We start from the raw sequence: 22,600 nt of genomic DNA on the forward strand, positions 1-22,600 counted from the left end.
CTATAGCTGAGGGTCCCTTAACTTGGGGTCGATGTGGGCATCTATAAATCTCCTGAAATTATAGGCAAACATTTTCCCGAGGAGAGGATGTAGAGGCTTCATCAGATTCTCCCCAAAGGGACAAGAATAAAAGCTACAACCTGAAGACTGGTTCAAGGGGAATCTATTCATTCATTCAACGTATCATCAAAATCAGAACACAGTAACAGCAATGGCTACCAGTTGAGAATTTAATGTGCCAGGCACTTTATGTGTATTATCTCTGACTCTGACAAAAACCCTGAAATGTAAATACTATCACCTCCATTTTACACATATGGGAACTGAGGCTCAGAATGAAGTGACTTGCCCAAGGCCACACATTAATTATGTAGGTATTTGTGAAAGCTAGTATTCAGTATGAGACCTGCTACCGGCCTGTGCTTCTGCAGCGAGACCACAATGCCTTCGGTAACATTATGTTGCCTAACCTCTGCTCAGAACAAGCCAAGCTTGAAATACCAGGGCTGAACTGGAAATGAAAGAGTGAAGTCCCAAGCTCAGGCAATTTTTTTTAAAAAAAACAATTCCCTTCTAACCAATAACAACTGCAAAAGGGAAAGTGCTGCCTTTAAAAGAGGCACTTGCCCTCAAGAGGTGTGGCTTCCAAGAGGTGTGGCTGGTAGGTTTCTCAAGTGGGAGTTATTATCTAATCAGAACCAACTGTCTATCATTACACTGCACTTTGAGAGGACATCTATGATTGGTCGACCAAGAGAGCAACATTTGAATTTAAAGAAAAGACCAGAACAACCTTAGGGTCATTACTTCAGTGAGAAAGATAAAGCTTTGTCAGAGTAAACTCCAACTGGAGTCAGAGATTAGGCACTAAAGCCCTGTGTTAAGGTAAAACCTTTACCTCATTAACTGGTGTTAAGTTGCTATTAATTTCTTCATCAAGAAATCAGCCCCTATTTTAAGTAAAACTCACTGAAAAGATATGTAAAAACTATGTGAAAACGCTTTGTAAACTGCAAAGGAAAAGGCTAGTAAATACAAGTATTTATAGCTTCAAGATTCAAAAACAAAACAAAACAAAACCCTCTAAATATAAAGCAAAATTTACCTGTCTGCAAAGGCTGTACCAGGAGGTGGCAGAGTCAGAAGCAGCCACAATTCTGACACCTACTTTCCTACTCATCATTAGATCACATGTAGAGTTAAAGTTTTCTGTCTCTCATTTTCCCTCTGCTATTCCATTGGACCACTAAGTACACTGCATCCTCAGTACTTTGTTTATTCTGGTGAAGACATACATAATAAAACCTATAAAAGAAGAGAAAAAATTGGCTCAGATGACTTTTTTATAGAAAAGAAACCATGGTCTCAAGTTAAAGACTGAAAAATTGCATCCTCTTAGTACTTTTACTACACTTCATTCCGAGTCTGGGATGCATCCTCAGCTTAATGAGATAGAAAGAAAATCATTTATTTCAGGCAATACAAGTTCTTCTAATACAGCAAGCATTAAAATTTTAGAGAACTTGAAATGCTGAAACTCCTGTAATTCAATCATCTTTTCCTCTGCAATAGCTTCTATTATAGATAGTTTTCGTTTAATAGATAAGGCTGAAAAAGACATTGTTTCAAATTTTATATGCTCTATTTTATGTCTATGAAGTAAAGCATTACAGAACTACTCACAGAGCCACCAAAGCAGCAATGTAGCATTTCCAGGTTTTTTTTGTTGAAATTCACTTTATTAAAAAAAAAAAAGTCATGAACAATAAATTACAATCATTTCCCCCTTTTATAAATTCTTCATAAAATATATTTGACAATTTTAAAAGAAAATTTCAAAAGTTACTTTCATTTTTGAAGTGCTGATGACTTATTTTTTGACCATTTTGTCATGCTGGTGAATTATCTGTAGCTGCTACAATAGTTTGATTGATAAACATTTTACAGTTAAAAACAACAACAACAAAGAGGAAAAAACAGACCAGCAGAAAGAACTATTCAGTGTGCTATTTATCTGACACTTAACATTTACTTCATCATAATGACAAAGTATCCCTTAGCACCAAAAAACTACAGGAACCCCATCTTTCTAAGTGACAACTAGTGCAAAATAACATTCTAGGAACTAACTGTACAACCCCATTATTTTAACTGGCCACAGCTGCCTATAAGCTTATTTGAAATATTTGGTCTTTTTTCAATTAAGACAAAATTTCATAAAACACTATAAACCATGGCAAGAGACTCTATGAGGAATAATTGTTTATTGAGTACCTATTATGCGCAAGGCACTGTGCACAATTCTTGCTTTCATTTTTCCCCTAGCAATATCCAGGAATTTCCCAGCTTCACTAATCATCTTTTATTTCTTACTCCTGGCTGGAAAAGGCTCATGGCTATATACCATTTTTTAATTGTTATGTTATCAACTGATCTTTAGTGCTGAGCACACAGTAGGTACTTAATAAATACCTCCTGACTGAAAGAACAAATAAAGACAAAGAATTTACTATAATTTTTCTTGGTATCATGGGTTATTTTAGAATACAAGGACTTGAGAAAATTTCAGAAGAAACTTCCTGATCGCCTTACATCCTTACTGAAAGAAATAATTCCACTTCATAGGTAACACAGAATATTTTTCAAAATAAATTATAATTGTTAACTATTTTAAATGAGGCGGGTCCAAAACCATGACATGTAGATATCTGAAGAGCAAATGAAGCATTGGCATACCATCACCTAAGTCATCATGAATCTCTTGCTGAAGTGCCATGTTATTGATTAGACATTATAATGTTTTTTTACTTCCAGTAACTCAATCCCCTTGGCCAGATCTGTGTTATACTAATTTGGTTATCCAGAGGGTTAATTATCATGAAGTTCCAGTGTATTTCCACCTCTAATTTCCAAAAGAATTCTTATATTTATTAGCTTGAGAGTAATGTTAAAAGTATATGACTTTTTTCACTTAAAAGGTTTTATTTTTAATAAAACCTTTCAGTTTAAAATTCAAACTTCATACCAAGTAATGCATAGTTCAGAAATTTTATGTACTCCAATTTTTTGTGCTTTTTCACCTTTTATAGTCCCCCGAACACATTTTAAATAAGGAAAAAATTACGATAGGAATATTCCAAAAGTTGTGGAAGTTCAGAAAACTGAGGAGACTGAATTATCAATTTCAATATTCTAATACCTTTTTAAATTTTTTTTTTAACTTTTGACCAAAGATTCTAGTGCTTTATAAAGATTAATCTATATACAATGGTCTTAAAGTATTAACAACCTTAAAGGTTGTTAATGTTCTGTTTTAGGAAAACTTTCTTCCCTTACATTTGAACTATCTGCATTTACAGGAAAAAAAATTGGAGACAACCATATGGGGTTAAAATCAAACTGACTTCAAGAAGAATAATGGTTGGTTCTTGACACAGACCATACCAAGTGATTGTATAAAACTGATAACCTCTGTATTTGAAAGATATAACTTATGCCACAGTATTTTACCCATTTGCCGAACTGTGTATCATTTCCCACTTTAGAAAAAGGTGATCAACATTGAATACAACCATATCACTACCATTACTGTGTCAAATTAGACAAGAGAAAACAGCATTAGTGCCAAAATGAAAGAAATTCCAGTGATTAAACGAGAGACCATATTAGGGCAGGCAACGTGAGGGTAGAGCTCATTTGGTTTCTTCGACTTGATGCTGAGGCTTAGACAAAGTCTTGAAATAAAAAATTAATATATCAATTACTATAGTTCATATACAGCAAAGTTTTCAGATACAGAAGAATCCTGTGTTCAGATCTGTATCAGATTGCAGATGCTCAAGTGCAGACATGTCCCAATGCAGTGGTTTAATTAGTTAATTGAATGCGTGGTTATCTAAAGAAGGTATGACTGAATCATCAATGTCCTTGCCAACCTGTACCACATGATTGCATGGCTAATTCAACTCCTGCAGCTTTAGGGCGCTGGAGAGCTCAAACATACTTCAGCAGCTTTGGATCACTTAATTTCACTTACGTTTAATCAGATAATTTTAGACTCTCTAAAATGATGCCTTAAAAAAAAAAGCTGTATAATATTATAAAAATAAAAAACTTAGTATGATTTCATTAGAGGGAGGGACAGGGTAGGAGATGAGGGAAGGTTCTTTTATTTTTCATCACTGATTTCACCAGCAAATCTCAAAAACCCAAACCTACATCAAATAATTTAAACAGAAGTGGCATTTTTTTCATATGGAATGCAAAATGCACACATTCACATACTTACATATACATAAATATATACATTTATGTTTCCTTTACAAAGCTTCAAAGGTTGCATTACCAGCATGCAAACCTCTTCTTCCATGGAAATTCCTAATACTGACAAGGAATGTCTAAAATACTTAGAGACATATTTCCAGAAAACTGGACTTTCTTCTTTTCTTGGCTCTTAGAAAATTTTCCTGCCAAACTTCTACCAATGATCATTTAAAAAAATTTACACTCACATTGGTAATACACACTTAAAACATATTAACAAAATGGCCAGCTTGGACTTAAGAAAAATGAGGAAAAAAAAATCCCACAATAAAATCTAAACCCTTAAAAGGTGGAGTTTAGCTTTTTATATTCTTTTTCAGCCACATTATGTTGCATCACTGTTAAAACAGAAGCAGCATATTATCCAAGATATTTGCAAATAATGTATGTGTCACGTTTCCCAGCTGCTATCTTTAAATGCAATTTGTACTAATCTGAGTTCTAGTTCAAAAGCATCTGGACGATCCTGAGGGTTTGCAGCCAGCATTTCCTTAATCAGTTGTTTCATTCGCCCATTCATAGACTTTTTCTTCACAGGAATGAGAAGTTCCATTTTGGGATTTTCCAGAAGTGCCTCCCCAACAGGCACGATCTCAGTTCCTTGTTTTACATAACTCCCCAAGAGTTCCTTCTTTGTCTCTGTGTCTATGAATGTGATCCTTTCCAGCATTGCCCAGATGATAATCCCCAGAGCAAAGATGTCAGCTTTTGCTGTGTAATGTCCCTCCCACACTTCAGGAGCCATGTAGAAATCTGTTCCACACGCTGTGGAAAGGAAACACTTGTTTACACTGACAGGTTCTTCTGGATTCTGCCCAAATGCTGAACAAACTTTACTTAGACCAAAATCAGCCACTTTCAGTGTGGGTTCCAAGTCACTGGTATCCAACCGGCTTTGAGAAATCAGGATGTTATCAGGCTTTAGATCTCGATGGATGATCTGGTTTTTATGCAAGAAAGCCAGGGCACTGCTCAGCTGAAGCATGAAGCTGGTGTTAGTTTTACGATTGGGTTTCCTGGACAACAGATACTCATTCATATCTCCTCCGTCACAAAAATCCATCACAAACCACAAGTAATAGGCGCTTCTGGGATCAAAGGCAATTTCTCCCTTTAGTGAAGTCTCTACAAGCTATAAGAAATAAAAAAACAGCTTACAATCATCTGCACAGTTTATACAATTCAGCTATAGAGAAAGAGTTACTGATTAAGTTAGTCTCCAATGTTAAGTGGAAATTCCATGAATATTTTATTTGGTCAGTGCTTTCATATGTGCATTTTATTTTAAACTTTAGTACTTCAAACTGTCACTTTGTCCCTAACAAATACACACCAAATCTCCCAAGTCAAGAGGTAAAAACTTATTTAAAAATAGCTTTATTCTGAAAAGTATCCAACTGGCTATACATTTTCTACATGTGTCAATGGAGATGAACTCTAACCGTCTAGTTAATAGCTTCCTGAAAAGATCAAAGTTTCAGCAGGTAGATTTGCCAGCTGGGGAATAAACATCAAATTAGGAAATTCTATTCCATGAAACTGCCTGAAATCTACTTCTTGCGTATTGCACTTACACTATCAACATAATCTGTGAAACTGAGAGAAAATTATGAAGGAACAACCAGTTGTTATAGAAATAAAGTGCTCCTGTAGTCACTGATAAAACTAAAGACATCATTACTTCATAAACTTCTACAAGCAGAATGCAAATATGTTGGCTATCTCTATCAATAGATGGCTTCTAAAAACCAATTTATAAAAATCATACATGCATTTTGATATAAAAATTCAAATCTGAGTTTGTATATTTGTTTGATACAAGGTGAAAATCTAGAATAAACCACTGTTTTACTTATATCATTATCTAATTATAACTCTCCTACTACCTGAAATTCAAGATTAACTACTTCACTGAACATGAACTATCATTCTAAAATACAGTGCTTTGAAAGCATTTGTCCTATGGTGTCCTTTTCAGGCCCATGGGTTGAATAGAAACTCAGTAGGCAAGGTGAGGAGTTGTTGAAGATTGAGTGAACTGCTAATTTTATGTTTAAATCTACTAGTATTTCCTTTTGTCTTTTTGGTGGGCAGAGGCAAAGAACGCCTCTCCATGCCATCTCCCCCAATGGCAAACAGCCATAATTGCAATGGTCTGCAGATGTCTTCTTTGCATACATTTTCCTTGTTCCATATGTTTGCCACTGAGACAGAAAATGAAAGAACAGAAAGGTCCAGATGATACAATTATTTACCAGGTGCACTGTTACTAAATATGCTGAGATTAAAGATGAGCACCATCACTCTTCCTTCATTTCTTCTCTTCTTCTGTCTTCATTCTCAAAAGCAAACTTCCTAAATAGCTTTGAGCAATGCAGACTTCCAGAATTCAAATAATAGTTTAGAGTAAAGCCAGATAGCAGATATTTTAGGCTTCACAAACCACATAAGATCTCTGTTCCATATTCTTCTTCCTTTTCTTTCTTTCTTCTTTTTTTTAAAACAACTCTTAAAAAATGTAAAAACTATTTTTAGTATCCAGGCCATACAAAAACAGGCTGAGGGCTATAGTCTGAGGGCCCCTGGTTGAGAGCTACAGAAATACAGATCCCAGTCTGCTTACTGTCACGTGTAGAGGATGTTAGCCATTGGTTCTCTTGCCTGAAGTCCTTTAATAGCTTCCCTGTTCTCTTAGGATATAGTCTAAGCTCTTTAACATGGGCTATGGGATCCTGTGTGCTCTGACCCTGGCTGATCTTTCTAGCCTCATCTAAAACAACTCTCCCTGTACACTGCAGTCTTAGTATTTTCTTTCAATTTTTAGAACGCTTCATGCTTTTTGCTTCTAGACATTTGTACGTACAGTTATTTATGCCTGGGAAGTTTTCTCAGTCACTCACCTGGCTAACTCCTATTCACCCTGCAAGTTTCAGTTGAAACAGTTCTTAATTCCTGAACCCCAGGATTATGTCAGGTTCCCTACTCTATGTGCCTATATCATCTTGTACTTTTCATTCATGACACTCATCACAAGTATACATATTGGCCACTAAGTTCCTATGCATAAGATGTATCCTCTGTTAATTATTTGTTTTACATTTCTTCTAGGTGAGGTTTTCAGCTATCAGGAACTGACTGAATGATTCCAAATGAGAACAAGGAAGATATCTAGAAAAACATGGAGAAAAAAAAATTTATGTACAGAATGGTAAGACCATGTATAGAGACTCTGTGGTCCCACTATAGATTTGTTTGTCTTTAGTACATGTAAATATTGGTTGTCTTTACTAGTGTAAATTTAGAGTAGGCACTTGCTAATGCGTTGATGAATGTTTGGTTAATGAAATAAACCCATAGAAAAGACAATCTTAATAGAGCTGCTTATTACTGAATACCTCCTATGTGCCAAGTATTGTATCTACATCACCTCTAATTTTGACAACTCCCATGGAAGGTAGACATTATTATTCCTTACATATGAAGATACAGTTGCTGGGAAAAGGTGGGTTACGTATCCAAGGTCATACAGCTAGCAAAAAGTGCCACAAGTCAAACACAGGTCTATTAGGCTTTAAAAAGATGAAATAAATTACTAAACAAGAAGGTACTTTAGATTAAAAAAAAAAATCACTGAATCAAGTCTGGAAGTACTTTACATCTTAAAACCTTGAAAGATTAGCTGGTTAATGCCTAGTTACTATAACAGTTGCTTGATCTGGACTCAAGGATACCATCAGTACTTGCAAAGACATCATATGTTTAAATGTCTTTGCACTTGTAGTCTGATTACGCACTTTAGTCTCCAAAATTCAATGCAAAGTCCAGCAAGGTTCTATCCACTTTTAGGAGGGAATGTGGTAAGAATGTTTCTGATATTTTCTATCATTGCAACATACATAATAAGCACTTTTAGAAAAAAATACAATAAAACAAACAGAGGCTAAACAGCTGTGTTTTACATCCCTTATCTTAAGAGAGAAAACTTCAGGGCATAGCATGCTAAACTTGCAGTATAAATTAGGTTCTTAAGACTGATATTTGTTTACCATACAATGAAACTTGCAAGTTTCTAATTACACAGAAAAATGCGTTTGTTTTCTTTGTTGCTCCTAGTCCAAAAGCTTTTGTTGTTTTAAAACATACTTTTGTACCCTGATGGTAAATTCTGAATTTAGACACACTCATGGCAAGTTGTTTCCTATTCCAGGAATAACTGGACTTAAGAAATTTTGCTCTGGCCTTTAACTAGCTATGTCTTAAGTATATTTTCTCTTCATCAAGTGTAGAGCTACTAGAGATTTTGACCTATGGCAGAAGCCAATCTTAAAAAAAAAAAAAGATTTTGTTTTCCTATATTAATGCTTTCCCCAGTTCTACAGAAGAGTAATTTGGAGGCAAAACAGTAATCTGGAGGTTAAAAGAGCACAAGTTTTAGCTGCTGGATACTCCTACGTTTAGCTCCCAATTCTGCCACTTGCTATGTGATTCTGGATAAATTCATTATCTATTCTAAGCCTCAGTTTCTTCATTTGTAATGATGATAATAATAGTACTTTCCTCATAGGATTGCTCTGAGCACAGAGCATGGAATGAGCAGGAACCCAAATGTTAGCTATCAGCACTGTTAATAACATTCAGGTGCTACGCCACATACTCCATGAAAATTCAATGGAATTGCATGGTTAAGACATTAAATAACCTTCTAAAACAGCAGAGGCTTATGTTCAAGCCAGTGATATATAAAGAAATGCCCAATTACCTATGGGTACTACTACTGGTTGTACAGTTTTTCCTTCTCTTCTGTATTCAGTTCCAAAAAAAACTGATTTCAAATAAGTGAACTAATTAGATTCTAGTCTCGATCATTTCTCTAGTTCCTATGTTGCCCCATTCCTATGCAGATTGGCAAGTATCACGGCATAACAGGTGGCATATGTTATTTTTAGGTATTTGCATCACAGGTTTAAATAAAACCTTGTTTTAAAGCAAACGTCTACTCAGTTCTTGGCAGACCCCTATCTACTCCTAGCTATATAAACACCTGCATTTAAAAGTAGAAGTTTGTCTGACTCTTTCATTCCTCTTATTGCTGACCAATGCTACTTTCAAATCATTTCTATTTCCCATTCAACCACACATACCTGTAAATAAAGGGAAGAATTAGAGCCGTGGGACATCTTTTGCACCATCCCATCCTTCTGTAGGATACATTCCTCCAAGTGAATCACATTTGGATGTTGGCTCTTGATACTGCTTAGTGCCCAGAACTCACGCAGGGCTAGTTCAACATTTTCAGGTGCATGGCATCGAATTTTCTTCACTGCCACCCGTGCAGAGGTCTTTCTGATGACTGCTTCATATACAACACCGTAACTACCTCGGCCTACCTCCCGTATTAGATCGTACTTTGGCTGGCTACTCACCATCTTCAAGGTCAAGGTTTCTGGAAAAATCAACAAAGTGCTCTGTTGAAATTAAGTCTGCTTACTGGCTTGTATTTCTTCTTATGCACGATTTAGTTATCATCTGTCTCACTGTTTGCAGTGCTTGAACGATATTTGCTATATATGAGGCAAATCTAAATATCTTAATAATAGTAAACCAGGTAACACTAATGTAGTACTTACCATGTATCAGGAACTGTTCCAAGCAGTTTATAATATTAAGTTCATTTAATCCTCACAACAGCATTATGAGGTAGATACTATTATGGTCATTTTATAGATGAGGAAACTAAAGCACAGAGTTTAAGCAACATGCCCAAGGTCAAACAGCTAGTAACTGGTGGACCTGAGATTTGAAACCAGGCCATCTGGCTCTGACAGCCTTCGTTTTAACCACTACACTATACTGCCTCTTACATGTACTGCTTCAAAACATCACTGCTAAAAATAAACCAAAAAATTCAGTATTTATTTACTGATTGTGAAAAAACAAACAAAACTCCAGCTTCTCCTGAAAACTGACACAGACACATAAAAGGTCATAAAAATGGCAAAAACAAAAACCAACCCTCACAGTTAGAAATACAAAAACCTGGCTTATGCTTAGGGACTGAAAGTGAACAAGATCACATATAGAAGTGAAAATGTGCAGTTGTTTTTATTATTTAAAAGTAAATGGTCAAACTGTATATGTTCTTATTTTAATTTTGTTTACGTTATTTCCTTATTTCTTGCAAAATAAATGAAAATACAGTTTGTGGAGAAAAATGTTTCTTTAAAGATTAAGTTACTTAGAATACGGTTAAATTTTGTTGTTGTTTTAGCAATAGTTATTTAGATCTAGGTCATTTTTGCCAATGAAAACTGTCCTGCATATTAAGGGGTTCTCTGAGGGAGTTCTTTGGAATTCAATTTGATAAATCATTTAAAGGCAGGAGCAAAGGCCCTACACGGAAACGCTCACGTGTTGAATCAAGAAAGTCTAAAGTGTGCCTCCTCACTCTCCGAAGAATGTCAAGATTCTGAAGAGCTTCAGGAACAAATTCCCATTTGTACAATGCCAGCATGGGCAAGAAAAGTAACCTGAGATTGAACAATTTTTATATTGTACAGTTTAGGGGAACAAAAAGCTACCGACCCCAGAGCCTGTGAAATTGGGACCGGCTACTTTAAGTCCATAGGATAGATTTAATAAAGAAAATGAAAGCTTCTGAGATTGCTTCTTAGTCCCACTTCCTCTTAACTGGACACCCACTCTTCAAATTCCTGCAGTATTTCCTAGGGTCTGATTTCCTGCCACAGAATCCTCTGCCCCAGCTACACAGTGGACATTCCTGTTCTCCGTGGATCGCCAACTCCTATCCATCTCAAAGTGGCTCGTGCCTTTGAAGCTGTCCCATATCCCCATACGAGAGAGCCCCTGAATAAGGAGGAGGGAGGGTGTTTATGCAATCCTTGAGATCCTGGGTCAAAACACAGCACGGTGATGCATCCCGCGCGAACCTCGGGGACTTGGGACGGCATCCCCCGGGCCCCCGCGCCTGCCGGGCGCACCCAGCGCTCGGTCTCGGGCCGGCCAGGCCGTACACCTGTTGGCGCCCGGGAAGGGCCAGTCCTAGGCAGAGGTGTTGCCCAACGCGGCGGCTCAGGGCCCCGCTCATTGGCCAAGAATCAGGCCCTCCCCCTCCCCGGCTACTTCCAGATGAAACCCGGAGGGGATCCTGCCGGGGCCCTTCACCCCGAGGAGGCAGTCCTGCAGCTGCCCGACTCCTCGGGGCCAGCGACTGAGGCTGGGGCCTGGGGAGGCAGCCACGGGCAGAAGAGGAGGCCGCTGCTGGGGCCGGAGGCCTGAGGCGCGCGGGGCCTTCCCCGGGATGCCTCCGCTGACAGCTCTGTGACAGGCCTCCTGGGGCGGGAGGCACGTGCAGGGCCCTCGGCTCTGCAGCAAAGCCTCTCTGCCACGCCGAGGGGCCGGATTTACCTCAGGTTAGCCGCCGCCGCTTCTCCCTCTCACGGGCTCTGCAGGCCGCCATTATCAGGCAGCTCGCGCCTCCGCCGCCGCGGCCTCCAGTCAGAGGCCAGCGCGCGCCCCCGTGGTGCGCGCGGACACACCCCCTTACGCCGCGAGACCCCGCCCCCCTCCGGCTCTCCGTAGCGTGAGCGGGACACCAAGCGCCGGTCCTACTGGGCGCGTGCCCGGCGCTCCGCTGGCGTGCTCCCGGCTCCCGTGGCTTTCCCGAGCCGGGAGTCGCGGAAGGGGTGCGCGCTCCGGAACGCACCACTCGTGCCCCTCCCCGCAGGGGTGGCTGGGATCGGGGAAGCCCACTCCACGCCCGGGGCTTGGTCGCCTTCCAGCCGCAGCGGTCGTCCACGGCCCGCGGCCTCGGAGTGGTCCCCCGCAGCAGGTACGGGCCGGGGGCGGTGTGCGCGCCTGGTGCGCCTCCCCTCCCCCGCTCCGCCCCCATTTCCGACCTACCGAGCTGCGAGCAGGTGTGCGGGGTCGCTGGGGTGGAACGCCTGGTGCATCTTCCTCCGCGCGGGCCTGGGATGCCTGCGGTAAGCGGGCCTCTTCTGCGGACCCGCGTGGAGGCGCAGCCCGAGCTGGGAGGCCTGGCGCCCGCCCCGCCTGGAGGGAGGCTGCACCTTTTGTCAGAGTCACTGAGCCATGTTTGCGGGCGGTGCAGTTGCCGAGGCGGCAGCGGCGGCGGCGGCGCGGGGCTGGGTGCGAGCATCTAGGAAGACGCCATCCCCTGCCCCGCTGGCGCGGTGGTATCTCCCTTAAAGAAGCCGGCGCCTCGTTGTTCCGGGGCTCGGCAGCCGCGAGTCGGAGGCGCCCTGCCGCCGGCGGGGAGGAAGGGGCCGCGGCGCCGGAGCTTGGCTCCTGCAGCGCGCGCACGCCCTGCCTGGCGGCGACACCCTCGAGCTCCTCGTGGAGAGTTGGGATGCCCCCCGCTTGTGCAGCTAGCGACGGAGGTCCGGGCCGGCTGGGGCCGGGATTGACAGCGAGGACAGCCGTTTTCGGGGCCCGACGGTCAGCCTGAGGCACTGGGGCACCCCACAGCCGTCAGCCAGATCCAGGCCCGCGTTCGCCTGACAGCAGCCCGGGACTGTCAGTTGCTCAGAGACCCGGACCTATCGGTCATTCAGTTAGTTTCACAGATCAGTAAGCAACCGCCAGAAACGTCCATTCCTTCTTCGCCGATTTAATCTGCACCTACTATTTGTCAATAAAGGGGTTGTTCCTCTTTCCAGTGCTGTATAAGGCACAATGTGCAAAGAATCTCTTGTTACTGCTCTCAAGGATCAACCAATTACCCGTTCTATTTTCTGTTCTCCATTTATGGACCTTCTCCCGAGAGTCTGGGACTGGGTTAAGTCTTTAAATGATCTCTCCTAATCCTAACCAAACCCTACGAGGGCAGGGTTTATTACTAACCCTGTTTTTACAGGTAAGGAAGCAGACCTCTGCCTTATTTGACGGAAAGGTGTCTGTTTTGGGGTGGGGGGCACCTGCCTTGAATACCCACTCCCCTGGTGTAAACCCTCCTACCCCCCCCCCCCCAAAAAAACAAAACCCTGCTCGGTAATCTGTTCAGACTTGTCCTGAGTGCAGTGTACCAGTCTTCAGCTGTCAGCTGGGAATACTGATGTATTCTAAGGCTTGGTTTCTGCCCTTGAGAACAGAGGGAAAGTAGAGGGCTCTGTGTAGACAGCTACCTACCTGTGTGTAACTGATCAGAATCTGGGGAGGGGTATTTCTTTGGTCAAAGGAGCCTTTTCTTTTTGTTTGTCTCTTTGTCTCAGTCATTAAATATAGGAATCCCTCCTCTCAAGATGGTTGCAGAACTTGAAATCCACTCCCATAACTCCAAAGTTATGGAACTGGCTCTAAAGTCTGTGAGGTAGATGTTTAAATAATTTGGGGTGTCCTCTTTAGGAAAAAGATTACAAAATGGACCTGTGAATACATTGCTGGGGCCTTGGAGAGGGTCTCTGTGAGGGACTCTGAAGCTTAAGCTTCAGAATAAATCTGCCCTGAAGATTACATTATATCATTATATTTGCCCATAAGCCTTTTACTAGGCTGAGAGTTCCTGGGGACAGGAACCTTGTCTTTGATTCATTTCTGCATCCTCCTTTATCTGATATCATACCAAAATACTCCTGAGGATAGCATTGTCATACATTGCTGATGGGAAGGCAAAATGATGTAACTCTAAGGTAATTTGGCAATCTGTAGCCACATTACATATGTATTTACTCTTTCACCCAGTAAACCTAGGTCAGGGCTAAACTTGCAAGAATCTATCCTAGTGATATATTGGCAAAATACAAAAAGCTCTGTGCACAAGGCTATTCATTATGGCATTTTTATAGCAAAAGATTGGAAACTGCTTGTGTCAGTTAAGAACTAGCTGAATAAATTATAGTACAAACACAGGATGGAGTGCTATGCAGCTGTAAAAAGATATGTGGAAGAGTTCTTTTTTTTTTTTAATCAATTAATTTATTTATGGCCGCGTTGGGTCTTTGTTGCTGTGCGCGGGCCTTCTCTAGTTGCGGTGAGTAGGGGCTACTCTTCGATGCAGTGCTCAGGCTTCTCATTGCGGTGGCTTCTCGGCACGGAGCACAGGCTCTAGGCGTGTGGGCCTCAGCAGCTGTGGCTCGCAGGCTCTAGAGTGCAGGCTCAGTAGTTGTGGTGCACGGGCTTAGCTGCTCCGCGGCATGTGGGATCTTCCCGGACCAGGGCTCAAACCCGTGTCTCCTGCATTGGCAGGCGGACTGCCAACCACTGCGCCACCAGGGAAGCCCCGAAGAGTTCTTATATATACTGATAAACAGAAACTAATATGTAGTGATGCCCATATACGTTAAGGGAAATAAGATGCATAGTAGCGTTTATAGTATGCTATCTTCTGTGTAAGTGGGAAGATATAAATATACATTAATTGCTTATATTTAAAAGTTAAACAATAGAAAACTAAACTCAATCTTCTAAAAATTGTTTGCTATGTGGGATGGAGTGGGTAGGGATGGAAATGAGACTTCTGTGAATATACATTATTATATAGTTATTATTTTGGAACTTTGTAAATGTTGCATATTTATAAAACAGTTCAATAAAAAGAATAAAGCACTCCATAAAAATTAAAAACAAATGGAGGGACTTCCCTCGTGGCGCAGTGGTTAAGAATCCACCTAACCAATGCAGGGGACATGGGTTTGATCCCTGGTCTGGGAGGATCCCACATGCTGCGGAGCAACTAACCCCGTGTGCGCAGCTACTGAGCCTGTGCTCTAGAGCCCACGAGCCACAACCGCTGAGACCCGTGCGTCTGGAGCCCGTGCTCCGCGAAGGGAGAAGCCACCACAATGAGAGAGGCCCACACACCGCGGTGAAGAGTGGCCCTGCTCGCTGTGGCTTGAGAGGGCCTGCATGCAGCAACGAAGACCCAAACGCAGCCAAAAATAGATAAATAAATAAACTTTAAAAACAAAAAACAAATGGAAACAAATGAAGTGTTATAACTACACAGGGAAAATAATTTCAAGTGGCTTTATAAGTATTTTGACTGTACCTCCCTAATAGGATATAATCTAAGCATGAACTAGAATTGCATAGAAATATTAAATCGCATTTGTTAGCCTTATTATTAGTAATAATATTGCTATTCTGAAGCTATGATAGTTATATTTTTGGATAAAGCAAAGTAATTGTGTCAGTGGCAGTAGGAATCAAGATTTTCAACATATGAGAAAAAGAGTTGCAAGTATTAAAGAAGCCTAGGATGAACTTAGATCTGAGTTACATAGCAGAATGAATGAAATATGTATTTTTTTCTCTCAAAAATGTATTTTCTAGCTCTGCTGAAAAGGCCTAGAAGCAAAGACCAACCCAGTAGTAATGAACACCCCTAGTGCACAGATTTGGTCTCTAAACACCATTTTCCAGTTTAAAAATCAATTAAAAATTAAACAAAGTCAAGGCTCCTTTGATAAATGGCTGGTTCCAGATCTGGAGCAGGAAAGATGAGGTTGGGTTGTCTTATGCCTGAAGGCCAGGAAGCTATCAAAGACTATTAGGATCATGTAAAAATGACTGAGGAACCAGTACAAAGGGGCCCCACTGGCCAAAGATGGAACAATTTGAGCATTAAAAGAAAAATAATGACTTCAATAGATTGCAACACATAAAATACATAAAAATAATGATATGTAAGGAAAACAACACATTTTTATCAATGGAGTTTTACAGGAAATCAACTAATTACTACAAACATTGATAAATAGAAGAAAATAAAATTTTTTTTGCTCTTTCCTTGATGAGTTATATTGCAGGTAACCAAATAGTAGATAAGAAAAAGTTATTTTTTATAGAAGGATCCAATTAATAAATGCAGGAGAAATGATAGGTTTAGAAAAGCACGGTTTTGCAAAACCTAATGAAATAATGAGTCTTGGCAACAATCATGAAATGATGCTGAAACAACTGGATGAAAAATTATTGGGAAAATTTGTAATGGAGACCTTAAGCTGACACTGCCTGAACCCATTGACCAACCTTAAAATCATTAAGAAGGGGATACAGTGCTCTCCATGGAATATTCTTGCCTGGAAAAAAAAAAAAAACACCTAATCAAGCCAAGATCTAATTACCAGTTTACCAGAAATATGGGGCATAGGCAAACACCACAGTCAGCCAAACTCAAAATGTGGGACATTCTACAGGACAAGTGACCTGGTTTCTGCAACAAATTCATGGCATAAAAATTAAAAAGGAGGGTAGAATGTTAAATCATAAAACTCAACACACTTACCAAATGCAAAAACATTACTTGGATCCTCATTCAAGTGAACTAACTGCCAAAAGACATCTTTGGTGCAATCAGGGAAATTTGAATGTGAACTAATTGATTAAGGAATTATTTGTTCTTTTTTGTTAGGTGTGATAATGACATAGTGCCTGTGGTAATAAAAGCCTTTTTCAGTTAGAAATGCACAGTGATGTATTCTGGATAAAATGAAATGAGGTTAAGGATTTTTTTTTTTTAAAGACAATCAGATGTTTTTATTTATTTATTTATTTATGGCTGTGTTGGGTCTTCGTTTCTGTGCGAGGGCTTTCTCTAGTTGTGGCAAGCGGGGGCCACTCTTCATCGCGATGCGCGGGCCTCTCACTATCGCGGCCTCTCCCGCTGCGGAGCACAGGCTCCAGACGCGCAGGCTCAGTAATTGTGGCTCACGGGCCCAGCTGCTCCGCGGCATGTGGGATCTTCCCAGACCAGGGCTCGAACCCGTGTCCCCTGCATTGGCAGGCAGATTCTCAACCACTGCGCCACCAGGAAAGCCCAAGGATATGTTTTAAAATACTCTGCAAGCAGCATAGCAAACAAAAGGAGGGAGGAAGACTGGCAAAATATTGTTAGTTGTTGAAACCTGGGTACATGGGGTTCATTATGCTATTCTACTTTTTGTGTATGTTTGAATTTTTCCATAATATAAAGTTAGACAACCATGCTCAAAAAATTGAAATGTCTTGGATAGGTGGGAACTTGGCTGTAGCGATCCTGACCCCTGGTGGCAGGTTCTATTGGTGCAGCTGCTGCCTGCACCTTAGGGCAGGTCTGAATTCCCAGACCTGCCTAGAGCCCTACGAAGTGGGTAATATTAGTATACTATTTTACAGCTGAGGAAACTGAGACTCAGAGGGACTAATAAGTCACTGATGGAGCCAAGGGTCCAAAGTCCCATAAATTTCTATGTTTCCGGACCTTGCTTTTCCTATCTTAACCAAGGGATCACATGGGAAGAGGCAAGCGGAGATGCCCCTGATAAGAACAGGTCCACAGGAAGCAGATCATCGGGGAGCAATTTCACCTGTACACTACAGATAAATATAAATAAGTAATATAAATGTAAATAAATAATAGGTAATATTCATATTACCTCCAGTGCCAGGCATTGTACAAAGTGCTATTTATACATTATCTCATTTACTCTGCACAATTATCCTGTGAGGCATACAATTACTACTCCTCTTTTACAACTGAGGAAACAGAGGTTCTAAGAGGTGAGAGGAGGGAATTCCCTGGTGGTCCAGTGGTTAGGACTTGGCACTCTCACTGCCGGGACTGGGGTTCAATCCCTGTTCAGGGAACTAAGATCCCACAAACCACACAGAGTGGCCAAAAAGAAAGAAAGAAAGAAAGAGGTGAGAGGACTTGTCCTAAGTCACACAGCTAGGAAATGTCTGAATTGGGGCTTGAACCCAGGTCTGACTATAATTCCTATGTGTTTTTTAAATTATTTTTTGAGATATAGTTTACATACACTGAAATTCTCACAATTTAAGTGTATAATGCTTGTGTTTATAACCTCTAGTAACTATTGTACACTGCTTGTCTCATTTTAGCATGAATGCAAATATTAATTTTTTCCTGAAAATTTTATTAATTTTTTTAAGTAGGAATGGGAGCCAAGAAAGAAGAAAATGGTCAAAAAAGGGAAGGGGGGCAAGTAAGGTCAAAGTTCACAGTTCTGCCTAGAGCTGACCATCCCTCTGACGATTTTCTTTTCTTGTACAAAGGGGTGGCTCCTTATATTTTTATCTCCTCTCTTTTAGAAGAATCTCCATCATTCCCTCTCAGCCACTTAAACGTAATGTCAGTGCTTCTCAGATGGGGTGATTTGCCCTTTGGGGGACATTTGGTGATGTCTGGAGATATTTTTGGTTATCACAGCTGGGAGGGTAGGTGCTGCAGGCATCCAGTAAGAGAGACCAAGAATGCTGCTAAACATGCTACAATGCATAGAACAGTCCCCAGCAGCAAAGAATTATCCTGCTCAAAATGTCAATAGTGTGGAAATTGAGAAACCCTGGTCTAAGTAACAACAGTAGACTTGCTATGCATGCACCTCCAAGGCAAGTCTCTTCGTCCTCTTTCCCATCAGATTGCTGGCCCTAAATTCGTCCCCTGTAGAAATTCTGGAGGCATCATTGATGATTTGCCAGAGACTTAGTACCCTTTAAAGTCATCTCACCCTAGGCCAACCACAAGGTGTTATCAAAATGCTACCAAAATTTTAAAATTTATTTATTTATTTATTTGGCTGCGCCAGGTCTTAGTTGCGGCACTCGGAATCTTTTATTTGCAGCATTTGGGATCTCTTAGCTGTGGCATGCAGGCTTTTAGTTGCGGCATGTGGGATCTAGTTCCCTGACCAGGAATTGAACCTGGGCACCCTGCCCTGGGAGTGTGGAGTCTCAACCGCTGGACCACCAGGGAAGTCCCGCTATCAAATTATTAAGGATGGCTAACTAACCAGGCCTACCAGTGACTGTTTGGGGGAGAAGCTCCTATCTTGCCATAGCAGGGAGAATCCCCATCAGTATTCCTTCCTCTCTCCTTCCCCAGCTGGGGGAGCCCCAACCCCATCTCTGCAGGGGGAGGCTGATGCAGAAACTCCTTCGGGCACTAACATGCTGTGTAACCTTGAACAAGTCTCCTCCCTGCTCTGGGCCTCAGTTTCCCCATCTGCAAGGTGAAGGGTCTGACCAGCTCATCGCTAAGGATCCCTCTAGCTCTGACACTCTGATTCTTCAATCCTACACCTCCACTATGCTTGTACCAAGAAGACTGAAATGGTCATTTCTTTTTTTTTTTTTTTTTTTTTGGCCATGCTGCGTGGCTTGTGGGATCTTAGTTCCTTGACCAGGGATCGAACCTGGGCCCTCGGCGGTAAAAGCTCGGAGTCCTAACAACTGGGAATTCCAGGACTGCCAGGGAATTCCCTGAAATGGTCACTTCTGATCCAGCCCCCGGACAAGTGATTTAGGGGCCCAAGAAGGTCATGTGCCAGATACAAGCTGTTTTGTCTTTGGATGGGTCCTAGTTGTCTCCTTGGTGGGGACTGAGAACAGCTGGAGCATCTGGTAATTAAGACCAAACTCCATATCCCCTGCCCTTGGTGCCAAGAGCTGCTGTTGGGGGTTGTCCCTATCTGAGAATCACGGTGGATGAGGAGTTGAGGGCTGCAAGATAAGGTCCCAAGAGCATCCTAAACTGTGGATTCATTCAGCTTCTCAGCAGGTACTGAGATGATGAAACTTGGGCTGCCTCTGACCCTTCTGGATGCTTCATGTTATAAGGGCAGAAACCCAACTCAAACTGACTTAAAAGGAATGATTGGCACGCTTACCCAAGAAGAATGGAGGTGGGAGGGCTAGCTTCAGGGAAGGTTTGATTTAGCTGCTCACATATCACCAAAGATCCTTCAGTGATGCTGACTTCATCTTAATGCTGGCTCTTCTCATGGCCCCAGGTGGTCAGCAGTGCTCCTAGGGATTCAGCCATAGGAGTTCACATCCCACAGGAACAAGAAAGTCAATTCCAATCTCTGTTCCTCAGACCACAGTGCAAGAACTCATTGGCTCATCTAGGGTTGTGGGCTCTTCTTTGACCACACTCTGTGCCTTGGAGGATGGGACTTACTGGCTTAAGTCCAGAGGCTAGAGGGGCAGCCAGCAAATGTCACTACACATACCCTTACCGAGGAGTCAACTAGTACCTGGCACATGGTGGGCACTTTATTCATTAAGTCAACAGCTATTTAGTGAGTACCTACTATGTGCAAGAAATTATGCTAGGTGCTGGTAAAAAGCAGTGAACAAGAAGACAAGGCCCCTGTCCTCATGGTCCTCAAAGTCTAGTAGGGGAGACGGAAACACCTAAATGAGCAAAGACAGTACAATGTGATTAGTTCCAGAAGGGGGTTACATGAGCCCAGAGGAGGGGACCCTAAGCTGTTCTGATATGAAGGGGCCTGGGGGATCAGGGAAGCCTTTTGACAGGAGGTAGCATTGAAATTGAGACTTGAGGGTCCAAGTGAGACACTTTGACACTCCTACAAGCTGACATTCTTTAAATATTTGGTCAACAGTTATTTAGAGCAGGGGCTGTGCAGTGTTTGGGGAAAAGGGAGAGAAGGAAGCCCCAGGTAACCGCACTTAGCTTCTTGATGGTCCTGAGCCATTGGGCCCCGGACAAAACCTGTAGAGCCCACATAGCAAAACAAAGAAGGCCTGCTGCTCAGTGTAGCACGGAACGTTGCTTAGGCTCTCCCCTTACCTCCCAACCCCGAAGCCTTACCCACATCCTCCTTGCAACAGTATACAGAGCTCTCCCTGAGATGAGTGCTAGTAAATATAATGTTCTCCAGCATGTATGGAGCCTAAGAGCGAGGCCCTGTGCCAGGCACTGGGCACGTGGCCAGTAACAAACGCACAGAGGGCCTGCTCTCCCAGAGCACACCTACCTTTTTTTTTTCTTTAATTAATTAATTAGTTAATTAGGTTGTGCCCGGTCTTAGTTGCGGCAGGCGGGCTCCTTAGTTGCGGCATGCATGTGAGATCTAGTTCCCTGACCAGGGATGGAACCTGGGCCCCCTGCACTGGGAGCGCAGAGTCTTAATCACTGCGCCACCAGGGAAGTCCCTCACCTACCTTTTTATTTACTTCCATGAGGGATGGTGGAAAGAGACACATAAATACAGCTGTGAAAAGTGCTATGAAGGAGAAACTCTAAAGGCCACAAGATTAGTTAATGGCATGGAGTGGTGGTAGGATGGGTTGTTTGAGTCATGGAAGACCTCTCTGCGTGAGACATTTATGCTAAGAAGTGACTGATGAGTAGCAATTGGCTAAGTGAGCAGTGGAGGGAAGAGCACCGTGGGCGGAGGGAATATATGTGTCCGGCAGCTCTACCAAGAACTGAGGTGGAAGATTAAATCATGATTTGGGGGAAGCAATGGAGGGAGGAAGGTATGAGGAAGCTCCATTGTGCCTATAGTTACAAGCCTTGTCTCCAGTCCAACTTTATCAGTGATAAAGCCCATATCTTTTTTTTTTTGGTCACGCTGCGTGGCATGCAGGATCCAAGTTCCCTGACCAGGGATTGAACCCGTGCCCCCTGCAGAGTTCTAACCACTGGACCGCCTGGGGAGTCCCAAGCCCATATCTTTATCTCTCCATCGTCCTGATTTCCTTTCCCATTTCCTAACAGGTCCAGATCCCAGTTGAAAGTGGAAGAGGTATGATGATCAGCCCCCAAACACCAATACAAGACAGGGGCCACATCCTGTAGGGTCTTGTAGACCATGTGATCGATTTTGAGATAAAAGTAATGGGTCATTGAAGTTTTTTTAAAATTGTGGTAAAATATGCATAACATAAAATTAATCATTTTAAGGGTACAGTTCAGTGACATTAAGTACATTCACACTGTTGTGCAACCATCACCACTATCCATCTCCAGAACTTTTTCATTTTCCCAAACTGAAACTCTGTACCCATTAAACAATAACTCTCCATTCCCTCTTCCCCTCAGCCCCTGGCAATCACTATTTTACTGTCCCTAAGAATTTTACTACTATAGGTAACTCATATAAACATTATATATATAATATATAACAATATTTGTCCTTTTTTGTCTGGCTTATTTCACTTAGCATAATGTGTTCAATTCATGCAGCATGTCAGAATTTGTTCATTTTTAAAGCTGAATAATCTTCCATTGTATGTATATATTACACTTTTTAATCCACTCATCCATTGATTTTTGTTTATTCATCCTTCCATCACCGAAGTGTTTTAAGTACAAATTGATCAGATTTCCAGTTTAAAAGATCACTTAGCTGTCAGGTGGAGATTGGATCAAGGGTGAGTGAGAAGGATGTGAAGGAGGTCAGCTGCAAAGGTCTTGGCTGCTGTGGGTTAGGCTGTGATCAGGGAGATGGGGAGAAGTAGATTTAAGGGCAAGTGGGAGACTGCACAG

The 22,600-nt window shown here is 41.8% G+C and overlaps 1 protein-coding gene across 1 annotated transcript; it reads right to left on the minus strand.

Moving 5' to 3' along the window:
* Positions 1-4,683: 4,683 nt before the first annotated feature.
* Positions 4,684-11,839, minus strand: PDIK1L (PDLIM1 interacting kinase 1 like). Its single transcript, XM_061186960.1, has 3 exons — positions 11,749-11,839; positions 9,465-9,766; positions 4,684-5,455 (listed from the first exon to the last, which is right to left on the minus strand). Exons 2-3 carry the CDS (start codon positions 9,747-9,749, stop codon positions 4,715-4,717), a joined length of 1,026 nt encoding a protein of 341 aa, XP_061042943.1. The 5' UTR covers positions 9,750-9,766; positions 11,749-11,839; the 3' UTR covers positions 4,684-4,714.
* Between the last annotated feature and the right edge of the window lie 10,761 nt (positions 11,840-22,600).

This window comes from Eubalaena glacialis, chromosome 3 (assembly GCF_028564815.1).
Source record: "Eubalaena glacialis isolate mEubGla1 chromosome 3, mEubGla1.1.hap2.+ XY, whole genome shotgun sequence".
Taxonomy (NCBI): Eukaryota; Metazoa; Chordata; class Mammalia; order Artiodactyla; family Balaenidae; genus Eubalaena; species Eubalaena glacialis.

Excerpts from the sequence above, each read along its gene's own strand:
- PDIK1L (XM_061186960.1), bottom strand. The coding sequence starts at position 9,749 with ATGGTGAGTAGCCAGCCAAAGTACGATCTAATACGGGAGGTAGGCCGA. Across the intron at positions 5,456-9,464 it reads ATTCTTCCCTTTATTTACAG|CTTGTAGAGACTTCACTAAA; the intron begins GTATGTGTGGTT and ends TATTTCTTATAG.